This window comes from Pyxicephalus adspersus, chromosome 12, assembly GCF_032062135.1.
Source record: "Pyxicephalus adspersus chromosome 12, UCB_Pads_2.0, whole genome shotgun sequence".
NCBI classification, from domain to species: domain Eukaryota; kingdom Metazoa; phylum Chordata; class Amphibia; order Anura; family Pyxicephalidae; genus Pyxicephalus; species Pyxicephalus adspersus.
The window spans coordinates 39,276,454-39,293,372 of NC_092869.1; the positions used below are offsets into that span (position 1 = coordinate 39,276,454).

The window sequence follows — 16,919 nt, forward strand, 5'->3', positions numbered from 1 at the left end:
CGGTCGCGTTGCAATGTTGCATTTCCCTCGATAGATTTTGATGCTGAACACACATTCCTCCCCAACCCAAGGATAAAAAATATTCCACATAAACGTCATGTATGTGATCACGATTAAAAAGCGCAGGCCGACCGGTCGAATCGAAGTGGCGATCGCTCTCTATGCATATCCTACTAATGAACAGACATTCTTGATGATAAATCTATAATATCTATAATCTATAAATCAAAAATCTATAATCTATCTAATATCTATATCCTATATAAAAAATCATTTGTAAAAAAAAGTGTTTTTTTTTTTTATATATATAGCCAAGTGCAAAAGACAGAAGTGCATAGGGACTCTCCTCTCCAAACCTGTCCCCTTTGCATGTGAAGGCTGCAGGAGCAGGAGAGATGTACAAAGGAGCTGAGAGGCATGTCTTGTATTCCAGGGTACAATGTTAAAAAGCCACCACTAGTCGCCCCCAGTGCTCCTAGTCTCTCGGTCTTTTTGTCTCTGGTGCAGATTAAACGTCACGTCCGTACTTGAACTTGAATTTTATCCCATTGTACAGAGGCAGACCCAGCCATAGAGAGACAGAGAGCTCCCAGAGAACCAAGACTCCGCCATCTTCACCATTAAATAGTCCTCCTTCCTCCCCCCCCTCAGTGCCAGCCAAGTGGAGCAGTGCAAAGTGCTGGGCAGTGAATGAGCAGGGCAGTGCCAGGCTTCACTGCAAGCAGAAGACACTCTTTGGCAACCAGCAAAAGGGTCAGCTCCCCTCTCTAGATTTTTGGGCATTTTATTTTTTTTTTTGGGCATTTTTTATTTTGCATTTTATTATCATTATTCTATATTTTTTTTATTATTATTATTATCATTGCCTTGATGGGCACCGTGGACTTAAGTGGAGTGGCCAGTTCTTAAGTTGCGCAAATTGGAGACGAAGTGCTGAGCAAAGAGGGCACCGGGTCTCTCCTTTTTTTTTCATTTATTATTATTTTTTTTTATTGCTTTTTGCTTTTTTTTGCCTTTTGAAGAAGGAGGAGGAAGAAGAAGAGAGCCGAGTAGGAGGAAGGTGGGAAAGGAAGGAGCAGTGTGCAGATCTCCGGGCGATGCCACTGTAAATGCCAAGGCAATGTCCCGTCGCAAGCAAGGGAACCCACAACACTTGTTACAAAGGGAGATTATCGCACGTAAGTCTTTGCACCGATCTCTTGGGGGGCTCTGTGTCTGTAATGGGGGTGTTAGAAGAACTAAGCTGCAGCAAAAGTTTTTTGGAGAGAGGGGGGAAAATCAAAAGTGAGAAAAAGTTGCTGAACACATGTGCTGCTTTTTTTTTTTTTTTTTATTTGACAGCAGTACTTTTACACTTTTATTAGTTGCCAGCTGTGATTTCTAGTTTATTTTAGCACTGGATTGAAAAGTTCAGGGTGGAATCTTTCATACTTTAATTGTTACAATCACTGAATGTGATACATTTGTCCTTTTGCATAGAAAACATGCAAAGATAGAACTGCCTAGGGCAATATAAGGACAGCCTTTGGTCTTTAATAAATTGCATTAGGACATTGATTTCATATTAGAAAAATCTAAATATCAGATTGTGAGGTTTATTAGGACAAGATTGGGTTTGCATTAGGACATTGATTTCTCTATTACAATAAACTTATGGGGTCTATTAGGACAAAATTGGGGTTGCATGAAACATTGCTTTCTCTATAATATCAGATTATGGGGTCTATCAGGACAAGATTGGGGTTACATAGGACATTGATTTCTATATTACATCTGAATATTAGATTGTGGGGTCTATTAGGACAAGATTGTGGTTGCATTGGGACATTGATTTCTATACTACAAGATTGGGGTTGCATAAGACATTGCTTTCTCTATTACAATAAGATTATGGAGTTGGGGTTGCATTAGGACATTGCTTTCTATATTACAAAAATCTAAATATCAGATTATCTGGGGTCTATTAGGACAAGATTGGGGTTACATAGGACATTGATTTCTATATTACATCTGAATATTAGATTGTGGGGTCTATTAGGACAAGATTGGGGTTGCATAAGACATTGCTTTCTATATTACAACAAAATTATGGGGTTGGGGTTGCATTAGGACATTGATTTCTATATTACAAATATCAAGGACAAGATTGGGGTCATTGCTATTTTTTTGTAATGTTAGCAGCTATGCCTGAAATGCCCCCATTCATTTGAACTCCCCTTGCTTGTAGCATGACACCCAGTCTGTCTGCATTTAATTAAGTAAAAAAAAGTTAAACCTGACCTGCAGATCTGATTAAATGAATTTTGTTTCAGAAAATATACTTGCATGCCCTGACCTTGTTTGGTATCTTGTTGGCAATGGCCAGGTGTCTTGGTGCGTCAGTCCAAGGCAATGCAGTTTCTTATTTTATTTGCAAATCCTTCAATCGTATTCCATGGCAGGGATGCATTAGGCAGCCTGAGATTCTGGATGTGAATATGTTCAGTTTTGGGAAAAAAAAAAAAGTTGGAGGGGCAAGGGGATGGTGGGGAGGTAGAACCTGGACAGGACAGACAGAGGAGAGCTAATGGCAAACATATGTTTATAACAGTATTACAAGTGAGTGGTTGTAAAATGGAAATGCGACCAAACTGGCAGGAGAGTCTAGGGAGGGAAAAGGGGGGAGAGTGAAAGGAGGAGGTTGCTTGATCAATTTATTAGGAAAGGGAGGTAGACATCGCACACTCAGATGGGACAAATACCTCCTAGGATTTGGTACCCACATTGCCTGGGACCTCTAATCTAGATCCATGTGGGTGCAGACCATGTAGGACCTGATATCATACCAATGAACTGTCACTTGCAATTGTATTCTTTGAGTTTTGAAAAATTTGGCATGCACGCTTGGGGTGCAAAAAGCCCTCTCTAACATGCTTGCAATGCAAAGGCCATCACACTTACATACCTACAAAATCAAGAAAGCAATTCTGCAAATTGTTATCTCTGAGCAGAAATCATGTTTCTATTATCATTAATTCATTATCATTAATAACATATACAATTTTTAAGAAGGGAGGAGGAGGGGGTCACAATGCATGAATGCATGTTAATAAAAACAGGGTTAAAATAATGAATATCTTGATTTACACCAGCTGCCTGGTATTAGTGATTCCTAGGAGTGTGCTTGTAAATATATATAGAACATAGGTTGTCAGATAAGTGTTAAAGGTACGGCAGTGTATGCAAAACGCAGTCCTAAAAGGCAGCTTCTGGTACCACAGAGCTTGCAATCAGATGGTGGTAGAATCAGCAACAAAACACTGTGCACGGTTATTCATCACATTCTGGCATTTACAGGAAATTCAAATGTGCTATATACAAGTATGGCCCATTATCAACGCCTGAAATCATGGTTGCTCTAATTGTTTACAAGTGCTGTCGATGCAAAGTAAAACAAAAAAGCCCCAACTTTTTATGATGCCATTTAGATACATATATATTTTATATCAATGTATATTCATGAGGTATATATAGATTTCCATACATGCATATATTTGCAACACCTAGATTGCATTACCGTGCCATCTTAACTTGCAAACTAGCATTATTTTACTGCAGAATAAATGATATTTCATCGGTTCCTGCTATGCTGGAGCAGAGAACATGAATATTTATATATTGAGGAATTCCATGGAAGAATTGTGACAGCTAGAGTATTCGGTGAAGGAGTATTTGGGGTTTGTCTTTATTTTTCCCTGTATGTGTGCCTGGGGTAAATGGGGACAGAGGGGTACTCATGCACATGCTTAGATGGTGCAGGCGGTCAGATACCCAGACTCAGCTCTTCCCGCCCCCTGCTTGGGCTCTTCATTCGGCTGCATCGTTCCCCTTTCCCCAGCTCCTGGAAGCCCCTAAATAAAGTCCAATAGCTTATCCAACCACCCTTCCCTTTTGCATGTTGACCCCCTTATTGCGTTAGTCCTGGGAGCCAAACCAGGCGAGGGGAGCCGGCAGAATATTTATGGAAGATTTTAACAAATTTAAATAAATAAATATATATAGGGATATATAAGGGTCTCTCTCCTCCCCTGCCTTGCAGGGGAAGAGCAGTCTGCTGCGCTGCTTTCCTTCTCTCCATCGCTCAGGCTTTTTATTTTTAAATGGCAATTATTTGGATGAATTATTTACAAAGGGCTCTTTTGTTTTTGTTTTTTTGTTTTTTCCTTTTTGTCAAGAGGATAATCTTTGTTGTGTCCATTTCTACCTTGTTTGTTTTTTTTATATTTTTGAAAATAAAGAATAGGAAAGAGATGGAGGCTGTACTGTGAGAAGAGGATATGATGCTTTGGGTCTATTTTTTTGTCTTAGGCACAAGCATGCTTGATTATTCCCATGCAATATTTATATTTGCATGGGCAGCTGGAGTTTTTGCATATTTTTTGTATCTGTTTAGGGTGCAGATGATATTTGCAGGGGATTTTTGGACTTTATACATGAATGATATCCTCAAAGCAATGGCTTTTTTATTTTTTTGGGGGGCAATGCCCGTGCACCCCTGTCTCAAGGGTGCAGTAGATGACGTGGATCAGGTAAGTATATTTGCTGTTTACATTCTCCTGATTTTAGCATGGTTGATCATTGCTGTTTGAAAATGACATCATGGTGCCATTTGAATATTCATGAAAGTGAATTGGCACCCTGAGTAACCCTTGCATGGCCACGGCCCTGTCTGCGCCAATCGAAGGCTCTCTGATTTTTTTGAATGCATGGCCTCAGTTGTAAGCTGCTTCATATTCTTCATCTATCAGTGTGTAAGGTGTAGTTGATGCATGGCTATCAGTCTTAAGAAATCAGTGCATGGCCATATTATTTCTTGCATGGAATCTGACAGCCTGCTCAAAAATCAAGTTTCTTGAAGCTTCTTGGAATGAGTTTGTTGGCTGCCAAACTTAAGAAGCAATATTCACCCTTCTTTACATCTTGCAAAAAGAAATCCCAGCCTGCTTTGCAGCACTGATAACTGTCAAAAATCAGTTCTTTTCTTGCTGCACTTTAACTTAATTCAGTGCATGTTGCTTTATTATAAAGCAATGCACATCTGTAAGAAGCGGGCAGTACAGTAGCAAGCCAGACTTGGGGTGTTCCCCCCTAGGGATTAGCAAATTATGCAAATGTAAAAAATGGGTGTTGCGCACAAGAGTAATTGAAAAAAAAAAAAAAAAGCATTGTGATGTCAAAAATTTATGCTGCCGCCTTTCAACAAACAGATTTTGTGCAATAGGTGACAGCGGTGAATCTAAATAGACAAAAAATGAAAGAGTCAGGTTCGGCTGTCTTCTGGTTCTTCTGCGTTGGGAAGTTTAGCTGGGGGTCTATCGATTATACCGTCTGCACCATTGCTGTAGTTTTTGATGGCATTGTGCAGCGGATTATGTTGACATCTCCTAAACAAACAGCAACAAAAGCCAGACAGCTAGCTGGGAACCTGAAGGCAGCGTGTAGACCTAAAAGGGGGGTCGTGCATTGGTCCTGCCAACAATAAACTAAAAAGAATAAAAAAAGGAAGATATAGGAAGGGATTGCACGAGGGAGATGTTTTAGCACGAAAGTACCTGCAGACGTAGCTGTGAGAGTAGTCCAACCAGTTTTGCATTGTTTATTGTTTAAAAGCCTTCTGGTTTGTGTTATATAGGAATCGGAAGCCTGAGAGAATTCGTTTTCCTCATCAGACGTCCACATGCCACCTTATAGGCTTCCAGCAAACTTGCTCCTAGTTGTATATACACTTGTAAAAATTCTCTCCATGCACAAGCTTCTCTGCTGTTCAAAATCAGCATTTAGAAACCGAAACCGAGCCCCGATTAGGCCATATCGATAATACAATCGCTGAAAGAGCATTTTTTTATCTCCGACAAGGCCTAAAAAGTGCAAAACCCCCCCCTTCCCCAGTCACTGTCACTCAGATTTATCTCTTATCTATTGCACCAATAATTAGCAAACTTTGACATTTTAATTTAAGCGCGTTAAATGATTACGGCGTCTGAAAATGCAACAGGGAACCGCAATTAATATTAGCCGGATGACATGCAATTTTTTTTTTTGCAGATTTCATACTGAGTTTAATATGCGTTATGTCAGGTTATGGAGAAATGACTTGGGTGTGTGTTTTTTATTTTTTATATACGGGTCGGTGACAACTCCGTAGTTGGATGATTGTGGTACCTGTGGTCTTAGCTCCCGGCTGCAATTAAAAAGCATCTTTTAATTTGCCATTTCTTTTATTGAATATGGAATCGTACTTCGCTTGCTTCCCTTCCCTGGCTGGTTTGTATAAATTACATAATCCTGGCTTTACGATTTCATCAGCTACAAGTCTGAGTTTTTTTTTCTATATTAGAGATTCTTTTCCCAAGAGGCAGTGTGAAATTCTTGCAGCAGACAACAAATATTTCCTTTTCTGCCTTTAATTATAAACTTTGCACCAAAGTGAAACTGATATCTTCAAATGTATAAAAAGCAGCTTCTTGGTGAATTAAACCAAAAGGCGAAAATAGTCTAATCATGAAATCGATAAAGACGCCGACCCTTTCATTGCCGACAGGTAGCGCCCCATAGGAAAACGCCTGTGGTTGAAAACAGGAAGAAACGTGACATCTACCTATGAACAAATTTTTGACAGACATTAAAATTTCTGCGACCCTTTTTTTTTTTTTTTAATTCTCAAGGTTTCAATACGAAACTCCAATTCACACGCAGTTCACGCGGAAGCCTGAAAAAGCCCACGGTTGCCTAAATAACTTCCGTTTGCGTTTACGACTTTATTTACTGTTGTTTATCGTTTCCTTATATTTTGCAAAGATGATCTAGACGGTGTCAAAATAACTTTGGAAAGTTGATGAATGAATTCAATAGAGGCCGAGGTGCCCTTAAGTAATAATGATGCAGTAAGATTGATCAAATGATGGCCAAATCATGGCACAGTGGATGGCAGGACTTGATTGGCGAGGGGTCTGTAGGGTAGTCGTGTTGAGCCAAATTGGCGACTGTTTGTGTTACTTGCATCTTTTGTTGCATTTGCAGCTTGTTTTTTTTTAAAAAATAAACTTTTCCAAGACTCTTTAATTTTTAAGCTGCACATTTCAATTGTGCCCCAAGGCATTAAAAAAAAAAACTGACAAGCAATGACTACTAGGGGGAGCTCCGAGTCTGCAAGATTTGATGCTAGCGGCTGCGATTCCTCTGTAGTGTTACTGTGAAAATGTGGAGATCAACACACAAGTCTGTTTACTGCTGCAGCATCTGAGGCACAAAGAGGACATTTATTTATGCAAATCCTTTCCAGACGCACTTGCCTTTGATGGCTGGACCCTATATAGTTGCACCTTTCTGCGTCCCATATGTCACGGCCCTACGGTCGCTTTATATTGTCGCCGGACGTTTTTTGATTTTTGGGTCACAAATTGTGCCAGTTCACTTATTTTTGATTATAAGCAAAATTAGCCATTTAGATAACTTGCTATCCTGATTTTCATTTTATTTTTCCAAAAATAAAGTCCGATATTTATGAATTCTCAATGCACGAAAGTTGCCTCCAATTTTTTTCTATGGTGTCTTTTTTGCAGCACCTTTTGTTTTTGCACCAATACTTCTAAGGTGGGGTGTCTCTTGCTCTAATGTTTTTAGGTTTTAGTTTGATGCTTCCGTAATCTGAGCCAATGGATAAACTCATTTTCATTTTTGGATGAAGGTGGGGGAATTACCATGCAGGATTTTATACTAATCTGAAAGTGACATAAATTAGGTCAGGCCAAAAAAAAAAAAAAGACCACTGTCTTGGCCTCAGGTGGAACAAGCCTCCGACTTAAAAAAAATAGAGTTGCAGAAATGGGTTTTGATGACTTCTGTAGTTCGGTGAAGGTTTGAATGAGGCCCTATAGACAGAACATGAATCTCTTGCGTATTCCTTGGAGAGGAGGAGGGGGGAGTAATCTTAGAAGAGAAGGAATTATATTACATGTGCTAATTTAACTCATCACATTTAATTCTGCAGACTTGTAGCCTTTCGCTAACGTGCGCAAGATGATATTACCAAAAAAAAAAATCCAGGTGTGAATCCCCTCGTTCATCACTCGCCTGCCATTTTGTGCGGCGCTGGCTGATCAGCAACCAAAGGATTAAAACGATGATTTAGTTGCTTCATTTGTACATCTGTAGCTCACTTTGTGGGTAAACCCTCATATAGACCCCTGTACCAGTCACACGCTCCGTTTATAGCGACCGGTGTGAACTTCCAATCGAAAATCTGGTTTCCCTATCTGAAATTTGATGAAATGGCAAGGAGAGAACGTTGCTTTTTTTTTTCTTTGCATAATGCAAGCCGAATCCTAAAGTCTCTGTTCACAATTTGCATTGGCTGGCTCTGTGTATTTATAGTTTCAATAAATGCTTTTCAATAAAGTATATTTATATTTTCAATAAAGCCGTGTGTTGTAGCACTGGTCACAAACTGTGAGACAGCCTTTTAACACGCTTCCCCAATTCACGCTAAATTATAAGCTCTCAGCACCAGCTAAAATATGCAGAAAAACTCTGCTGGCTTCTTCAAAAGCAAAATGTTGTGTGATTTTCTTCATTTTTAATAGCTATATTGAAAAAAAAATAACTATATCATGATAAAGAAGTTTTAGTTTTTTTCTTCCTTTTTTGGGCACTTTTTGTTAATCCTAAAATATTTTATGCACTCGGTTTGAGCCCATTTTACACTTTCCAGTGTGCAAGCTCATTGGACCTTCTAGAAAAGGCCGACTTGCTACTGAAATGCAAAAAAATACTTAATATTTTAATTATCTTTCTAAAAATTAAACTAAAGAATAAATAGTATTAAAAAATTTTGTTCCTAAATGAAACAAAATAAAATATTTAGTTGTTTTTACTTCTTTTACATTTCATTTAGTACATCCAGTTAATTTTACTCAGTTTGATCTGAACTTTCTATAACTATATATATGACACTTTAAACTTTATATATTTATTCAGCTATAGAATGATAACCTAACGTCAGAATTCCGTACAAATTTTTATTTTCCTTTTTTTTATTTTGATATTACTTCGTTTTGTTTCCTCTGCTTCTAATTTGCATGTATTATTGGCACTTGTATATCTTGCTTTTTTTATTAGTAGAGAACATTTTATTTGGCTCATTGGAGATTTACAAATGATGATATAGAATCAGCACAATTGTGCACAGCAAAAAAAAAAAAAAAATCAGCACAACTTAATACTTAAGATTTATTACGTTTCACTTTATCCTCTTAATTGGCTAAGTGGCATGCAATATATTGCTCTCTGTAATCTGTGACAAGCCTTTCAGATGGTCAAGAATCTCAGATTTTGCTTAAAATGAAATAAATTGGTCTGTCTGGATTAAGCTGATTGGTATCCTTTGGATTTCGATAAATCTTTAAATATGAAGCCAATGTGGCGTTTTATTTGTTGCTGATTGGTATGTTTTGGACTTCGATAAATCTTTAAATATAAAGCCAATGTGGCATTTTATTTGTTACAGATATCTTTTTTATTATTTTAAAGTTGTAAAATACCCAAACATGGCGATGTTCTGTTATTTTCTTGTACCAGCAGAACATTTTTTGAGGTCTGAAGTTAATGAAAACGGAATTCCTTAAGCATTTTTTTTCCTTGATTGTGTCCAGGTTGTAAAGCAGCATGAGAAAGTTAGAAGAATAAAATCTTTTTCAACTGCCATTTTTTTTTTTTATTTCCTGAGCATCGTACGGTTTATGTAACAGTATCTAATGATACAACAGGGATATCAAACTGAATGTATCCATGAAGGATGTTTGAGAGCCTATTAATAGAATGCATGCATGTTTGAGGAAGGTTGGCAGGCATTTTCAGGAGCAGAGAATATAAAGAAAAAGGAAACTGATCAGAAATTACAGATTTATCTGCTACATGTCTGATGCTTTGCACAGCTACCTGCAGAAGTAATTGTGTCTTTGCATAGACAGCCTGGCTATGTAGCTTCGTAATGGATTGAGTCAAACAATGTTTTTCACAAAACTTGGCACTCGTTGCAACCGTCGTGCTGAAATGGACTTGCAGTAAGATCCTAAATATAATCAAATTTAGATGACTGGGTCAGATAGGAGATATTCAAGGATGTTATTACTAAAGTAAATGGGAAACACTTAAGTGAAGCCCATGGCCTTAGATCGTCAATATTCCACCATTCATCAATTTACCTTTTTTTTAAGTTTTTAAAGCTAATTGATTGCATTGGAGACATTAGATTTTCTTGCTGCATCACTAATCTCGTGTTTAACTCTTACCAACCTGTGATTTATAAGCTTGAATAAGCCTTGGAAAGCTAGAGGGTGGAGTCACTGACTTATCAAACATCTATACATCTGGGAATTGTACGAACGGAAATATATACACGAGATTCAGTAGAGAAGCATTGCTTCAGTGTCTTGCCGTCAGCAAGCACAGGAGAAATAATATGCATAGCAATGGGCTAGGTGGCACAGACAGCGATGAGGTTGTGCAAAATCCCCCCGAAAATTGAAATCTTCCGAGTACTGTAAACTGGTGAAATAGCTTTTTCTGTGCTGGGTTATAAAAAAAAAAGATATAGGCATGTATGGAATCTTTCTGTGATATTGTAAGAGAATGGGGTCACATCGTTGTAGGTTTACTAGTACATTTAGGCAATTGGCATTTCCAAAGAGAATAAAATTGCACATTTCTAAGACTTCAAGGGCCTCCAATGTGTTTCACAATTTCCAAAAAACAGATCCAGTTGCCTCGAAGGCTTCATGTTTTAACCTCTTCCAATTGGAGTTATCGTCTTTGCACCATATACAATGGTTTCCACCTTTTCAACAAGCCAGTTGGAATTGCCCCCTTTGTGTCGTATACCATGGTGGTAATCTTCTCAACCAGCCAGCTGAAGATGCCCCTTTTGCACCATATACGGCAGTTTTAACCTTTTCAATCAGCCATTTGGAATTGCCCCCTTTGCACCGTATACGACAGTTGTACCTTTTTAACCAGCCAGTTGCAAATGATTGATATAATCATAGATATTTTGCTAAGAAAGTTGAGTTTGAAGCTCCCCACCATGAATGGTTAACGTTCTCAGATAGAATAGCTGTTATTGCTGAGTGAGGAGTATTTATGAGGTGTGGACATGTCCTGCTTGGGAAGTTCACCGAGAAGGAATACTAGACAGGGACAGAAGCTAAACCCTCATCTTGTTCTTTAATAAAACGGTAATTGAAAGAATTTAGTTACCATCAGACAAAGTAGAGCCAAAAGGGAAAACAATTAGTAGACGCTCAATAAAAATGTGACATTTTGACTTTGGCGTGCCGTAAATTAAAGGCCTACAAAGGTCCCTAATCTAAGAATTTATTTGCGACTAGCACCTCGAAGCTAAGAATGTGTTGCAGTTGACTGGTATCCTGGTTTGCAATCAGTTTATACGTGCACAATCTTCTGTAATAGCTTCCTTCTGTTGAACGTCCATACCTGAATTTTATCTCCATCGTTCTTTGGCTTGATGATTGACCATCGATGGCCAGCACAAGCCTGAGCCCTAAGAACAGAGAAGATTCACATACTTTTTTTTTTTATGAAAACCTTGTTCATTGATGGCGTATAAAGAAACAAAATTCCTTCTGGGTTATTTATAAATTTTTGTTTCATCATTTTGGTAAAGCCAAGCCCCGTATATTATTATTAGCAGCAAAATTAAATCTAAATAAACGCACAAAAAAAGAAATTATATTTGTGAAATATTTGTGTAGCCACAAATAATGAAATCAAGTTGTCAGTGCGATATGAAAAAAAAAAAAATTGCATTTCTACAGTTCGTACTTTTTTTTCTCGCAGTTAATTACAACCTTGAGTAATCGCACACCTGATAAACATTTTTTTTTGTCTGAAGGAGATGATTTTTTTATTCCGGGAGCGCTTGATATATCGATAGCTGATGCAATAATATAGTTTTTTTTTTTTCTTGATATTTATTTTTGTGTCTATTTGATTCTCAAGCATGGAGAACTTACAAGGGGTGGGGGTGCATTACAAGTAAATAATCCTTGTGAGAGCGGCACAGGTAGAATCTCAAGTGTTATGTATTGCCAAGGGCATGCTGTATCTCCTATGGTGTTTTGAGGGGGAGGTAGGTTACAGAACCAGCAGCTATTAAGAGACATCTATGCCTTTCGTCTGCTTGTTTATGCCATCGATAGCTTTAACGCAGATGTCCTCAGGCGAGTTTTATGGGGGGGATAAAAAAAATGGTTGTCTGTTGAAATGGATTTGTATGTGGACAGGTTCAATTATCTGCAAACTCGAGGTTGAACGTGGTCACAGCATTTTATTTTTGAACCTGTCAGGAATTTTTACACTGCAAAACTAAATGCACTTTTAACACGGAGTAGGCAGGCACATTTTTTTTGCAGTATACACATGGAATAAAGGGAAAAAATTTAAGTTGTGCTTAGTTGCTACGTTTAGCCTTAGTAATATACTTTGTTGTTTTTTCATTATTGGAATTATGAATTTAGTTCTTTTTTGTAATTTTATTGTACCCCTAAGATGGGAAAAGGCAGAACAAAAGTCACCTACAATAAAGCAAATCTAAAACCCAAAGCAAACATTTTATATATTCCAGAGTATTGGCTGCATTTGCTCTGTTCTGCCTTAAAATGATCTGATATTCCTATACATAACACATTTCCTGTCCTTGGGTGGCTTCACTTGCTAGTCCATTGTATCTTTGGGCGATCTATGGTCGTCATCCAACCTGGACTTTAAACATGTCGTATTCTGTGCATCTCCATTACATGGTGGGTAGGGGATAAGTAGGTTAGAGGAAGAGGAAAAACATGTTTTTCGATCAATTCACAGGAAATGATGAGGACATAGCACATCTGGTGCGATCAACAGGTATTTTCTGCAAAAATGCCACCAATCTAAGACTAGATGATGCAATATGGTTCCATTGTGGGGAGCTAATTAATTTTTATTCTTGTGCATGTGTCTGCAGTCTTCGTCCTGTCCACTGTCCAGACATTTCCAAAAACTTCATGGAATGCTGAAATTGTATAAAAAATTATTTTGTCAAGTTTAGACAACTGTAAACAGCAACAGACAAACCATCATGGCGATAGGCCAAACCTTTAACGTTTGCCAGAGGGCCCAATGAAACTTTGAGAGTTTGTGGGGTTATAACTGCTCAAATAATTTGGCTGTTTCTCTGCCTTGCCTACAAAATGTATCAGAAAGATGGAGGCGTTCTTTAAGTATAATAGGTAAGCTTTTATTTCTTGTCTGAAATTTTTCTTATATTTTCTATCCTTCGTTCCAGCCGACCAGCATCATGTCGAAGCGGTAATCACAGATGAGGACGACGGCCTACCCATCCCGGAGCCGGGGACGCTCACCCTGTCCGGTGGCGGCAACGACCCCGACTTGTTAACATGCGGACAGTGTCAGATGAATTTCCCGCTGGGAGACATTTTGGTTTTTATAGAGCACAAAAAGAAGCAGTGCGGAGTCCCGAGCGGAGGCTGCTATGAAAAGAATTTGGATAAAAGTAGTCCTCCACACTCATCTCGCTCCGAGCTCAGGAAAGTGGCAGAGCCAGTGGAAATCGGTATCCAAGTCACACCCGATGAGGAAGACCGTCTTCTCACGCCTACGAAGGGAATTTGCCCGAAGCAGGAGAACGTTGCAGGTAAGTGGTCCTTTTTTTTTGCTATAGTGTTCTATGACGTTATATCGTGTTCAAAATCAGGGCAGGGAACTCATTTCAAGAACTTCAAGGCCAAGCATAATGTTGGAGGCACATAATGGGACAGGCTGTCCCCATTTTGCTAGTTATAGTCTGTACACTCAAGAACCATGCCCAGCAAAGGTTGTTTTGATACAGATTATAGTTAGAGCAACTCCATTGCCCTATATAAAAAATAGAAATAGAAAATTTCATTATTATTATTATTTAAATTTTCCCGTTCCCGGAATCTTTGCTCTTTTGAAGAGCTACAGCTACCCAAAGAATCTTTTGACTCAACACAGATTTATGGTCCCCTGCTTCGTGCTTGGTTTAAACCACCAGCACCACGTCATTAAATATTATGATGGAGGCGTAGGGGCTGGTGGATTAAACCATAGCATGTACTGGGGGGACACAATTTTTACACATATGGAAATGCTAGCTAGGAAGATTCTCTGGGTAGCTGTAACTCCGACTCCTGGGACAGACGAGTATAAACCATCTTCTATTGCAGGCTAAAAATAAAAATATTACTTCAAGGGTTCCAAGTGTTTCAACCAAACTCAAAAGATAACTGAAGGAATCTGATAACTGAAAATAATAGCCAATATGATAATATGAGTCTAGGCTTGGTTATTAAACGAGGGTCTCTTTTCCTTCTAGGATCAGATGAGAAGTATAAAGTGCTTCCCTTCCCATTTGTGGTCAATGTTACATGTTTTTTCCCTTCCATATTTACAGACCTAGTCTGTGAAGGAACAACTAATAGCATCGTGTCATCTAAACCTACATTCATTCCAATGGTTAAAATGCAAAATCAAATGCACATACTGTATCTATGACCCTTGCCAATTCAGTTACCTAGCTGCCACACATTACTATCTTTTTGTGCATTTTCTGTAAGCTTTACAATCAACTTTTTGTGCCAGAGCCTTCCAGAATGATCCTTCAATTTATAGCCAGGAGTGTAGGCCCTTTACCACAGTTGTAGGTGGATTTAAAAACTCTGTTTGAGATAAGGCAGAATGGGTTGGCAAATATGAATATCTAAAATCACCTTTCCTGACCAGTAGAAGGAAAAATTCCTAGAAGTTAGGATGCCAAAGTCCAAAACTTTTAAGTGGCGCCTGACTGTTGTCAGGAACAACTCCTGCACAAAATACTTACTTTTCCGGGGGTGGCCTTAGTTACTTGTGTCCTGCAAAGCTACAGCCACCTGCAAAACCTTCAACATTCGACACTTCCGGGTACGTCAGATACCTCTTCATAAGCTATGGTTCCATCCTATGGCCCCTAGATCACTCCAAGGGAAGGAAATACAATACATAAAGAGAGGGGTCCAAGTATTCCAAAGTGTCAGATGCAATTCCTTTGCACCTGTAGCTCCAAAACCGAGAGAATATCATTGTCATGGCCGGTGGCACAAATGAGCCTTAACTGCATTATTTTTCAGAAACGTCTGTTTTATCATTGTAGGAAGAAATGAGAGTCACTGTATAAAAAGCTTTTTCTTTTGAATTCTTAAAAATTTTTAAAAATTCTTAAAATGAATTCTTTAAAGTAGCTTGCCGGGTTTTAGATTGAAAAGCTGGCTTGTCGTAAAGTCTAAATAAATCTGTTTAATCTTATACTAAAGAGAACCTGCACATTGCCAATTTTCTGGGCTGTTACTGATTCAGTAGCAGTTTGACAATATGTGGTTTAATATATGAATAATAACAAAAAATTTTGGTGATGTGTTTTTGGCTGGGTCAAATAACAGGCCAAAAAGCGTACTGATGGTTTGCAATAAAAAAATGGGCAAGTGAATATTATATCACCAATGTTAACGGTGAATGAGCTGCCCGTTTAGATCCCTGTGCAGCAAGGGCTATAGCTTTACCTTTGTCTTTCTATCTCTATATTATAGCTGGTGGCTGCTGACCTCTTCTCTTCTACATCACATGTAATAAGCACCATTTGAACAAGTAATTAATCAGCAGATTAAAGCTTCAGTATCTGCGCTGCTATCGCGTGAACTTGCAGCTTTCATCTAGCTGGCAGGGAAATACTTTTACTACCTTATGAGCCTGAAGTTGCATTGATTTGCATGTTAGAAGTCTAGGGATTAGAGTTAATCCTAAATCTATTTATACTGAAGCCCGTGTGAAGGAGAGTTCCTTTTTCCATTTTCCTCGAATGCGAACCTGCCATTCCGTGTCGAAGAAATCACGTATCCTAAGAGAGCGGCAATCCCCAGAGCCTGACTCCGACACATATACAGTTTATGAGACCGAAGGAGGAAGACTTAAAATAGTTTCCTGCTAAGTTATTAGTGACAGAAGCATTTGGAATGTTGGGATTTCAGAATTCCAACTGTCTGTGTGTAACGAAGGAAAGGAGGGGGAGCATGTTAAAAGCCAAACCAAACAGCTCTTCCATTATGGGGGAATGTAGGCTTGTGTTCAGGTTGCTGTTGCATATTGCATGCAAGGTTGGTTCTTAAAAAAATTATTGTGTGTAAAATGTAACACCGCCTTTTCGGCTCCTAAAATAATCAACTCAACATTTTTCGACTGTAGCAAGAAAATGTGTAGGTTGGCCATGGTGCATTGTGCTAATTCTACAACTTTTACCAACGTCCCGCATATCAATATATATTTCCAAAGTGATAAAATAATTGGATTTCTGCCTTTATTTGCTACCTGATCAGTCAGTGTTGTAGCACCCCGGACTGAAATTTAGCCAGCACACTGAAATTTTTTCGGATGAGATCAGCAATAATGGCTTTTGTGTTCGTTGGACACCTACACCATTTAAAATCACCCCAAATTACAGCTTTCAAATTTTCATGTATCTATAACGGTCCCAGTGTTGGATAATTGGGGCTTAATTCTAAATGTACAACATTTTTTGCTAAGGTGTATTTCCACAGTTATGTGGTTCTGTTGGCTCTTTAAATCTGTGCACAAGCTTCCATGGTGTGCACAGATTTCCAGAATAAAGCACACTTAAAATTGTTGCATTAAAAGTTATTGCACCTGAACTGATAATATCCACCTACGATCAATTAATATCTGATCATAGAAATCCTTACTTTTATTGGCACTGCTGTGCTACTGAATAATCCAGTTTTATTTCCTATTTTTTACCGGTT

At 38.5% G+C, this 16,919-nt stretch overlaps 1 protein-coding gene across 3 annotated transcripts in view; it reads left to right on the plus strand.

Annotated features, from left to right (window-relative positions):
* Positions 1 to 570: 570 nt before the first annotated feature.
* The window catches only part of BCL11B (BCL11 transcription factor B), an 86,389-nt gene continuing 70,040 nt past the window's right edge, over positions 571 to 16,919 (plus strand). For 2 of the 3 annotated variants that reach the window (XM_072429102.1, XM_072429103.1), the window contains exons 1-2: positions 571 to 1,178; positions 13,376 to 13,744. In XM_072429102.1, the coding sequence (XP_072285203.1) occupies positions 1,121 to 1,178; positions 13,376 to 13,744 (427 nt within the window). In that variant the 5' untranslated portion in view covers positions 571 to 1,120. Of the gene's footprint in view, positions 1,179 to 4,458; positions 4,569 to 13,375; positions 13,745 to 16,919 lie in introns of those variants that run through there. The other variant, XM_072429104.1, reaches the window with a different exon arrangement.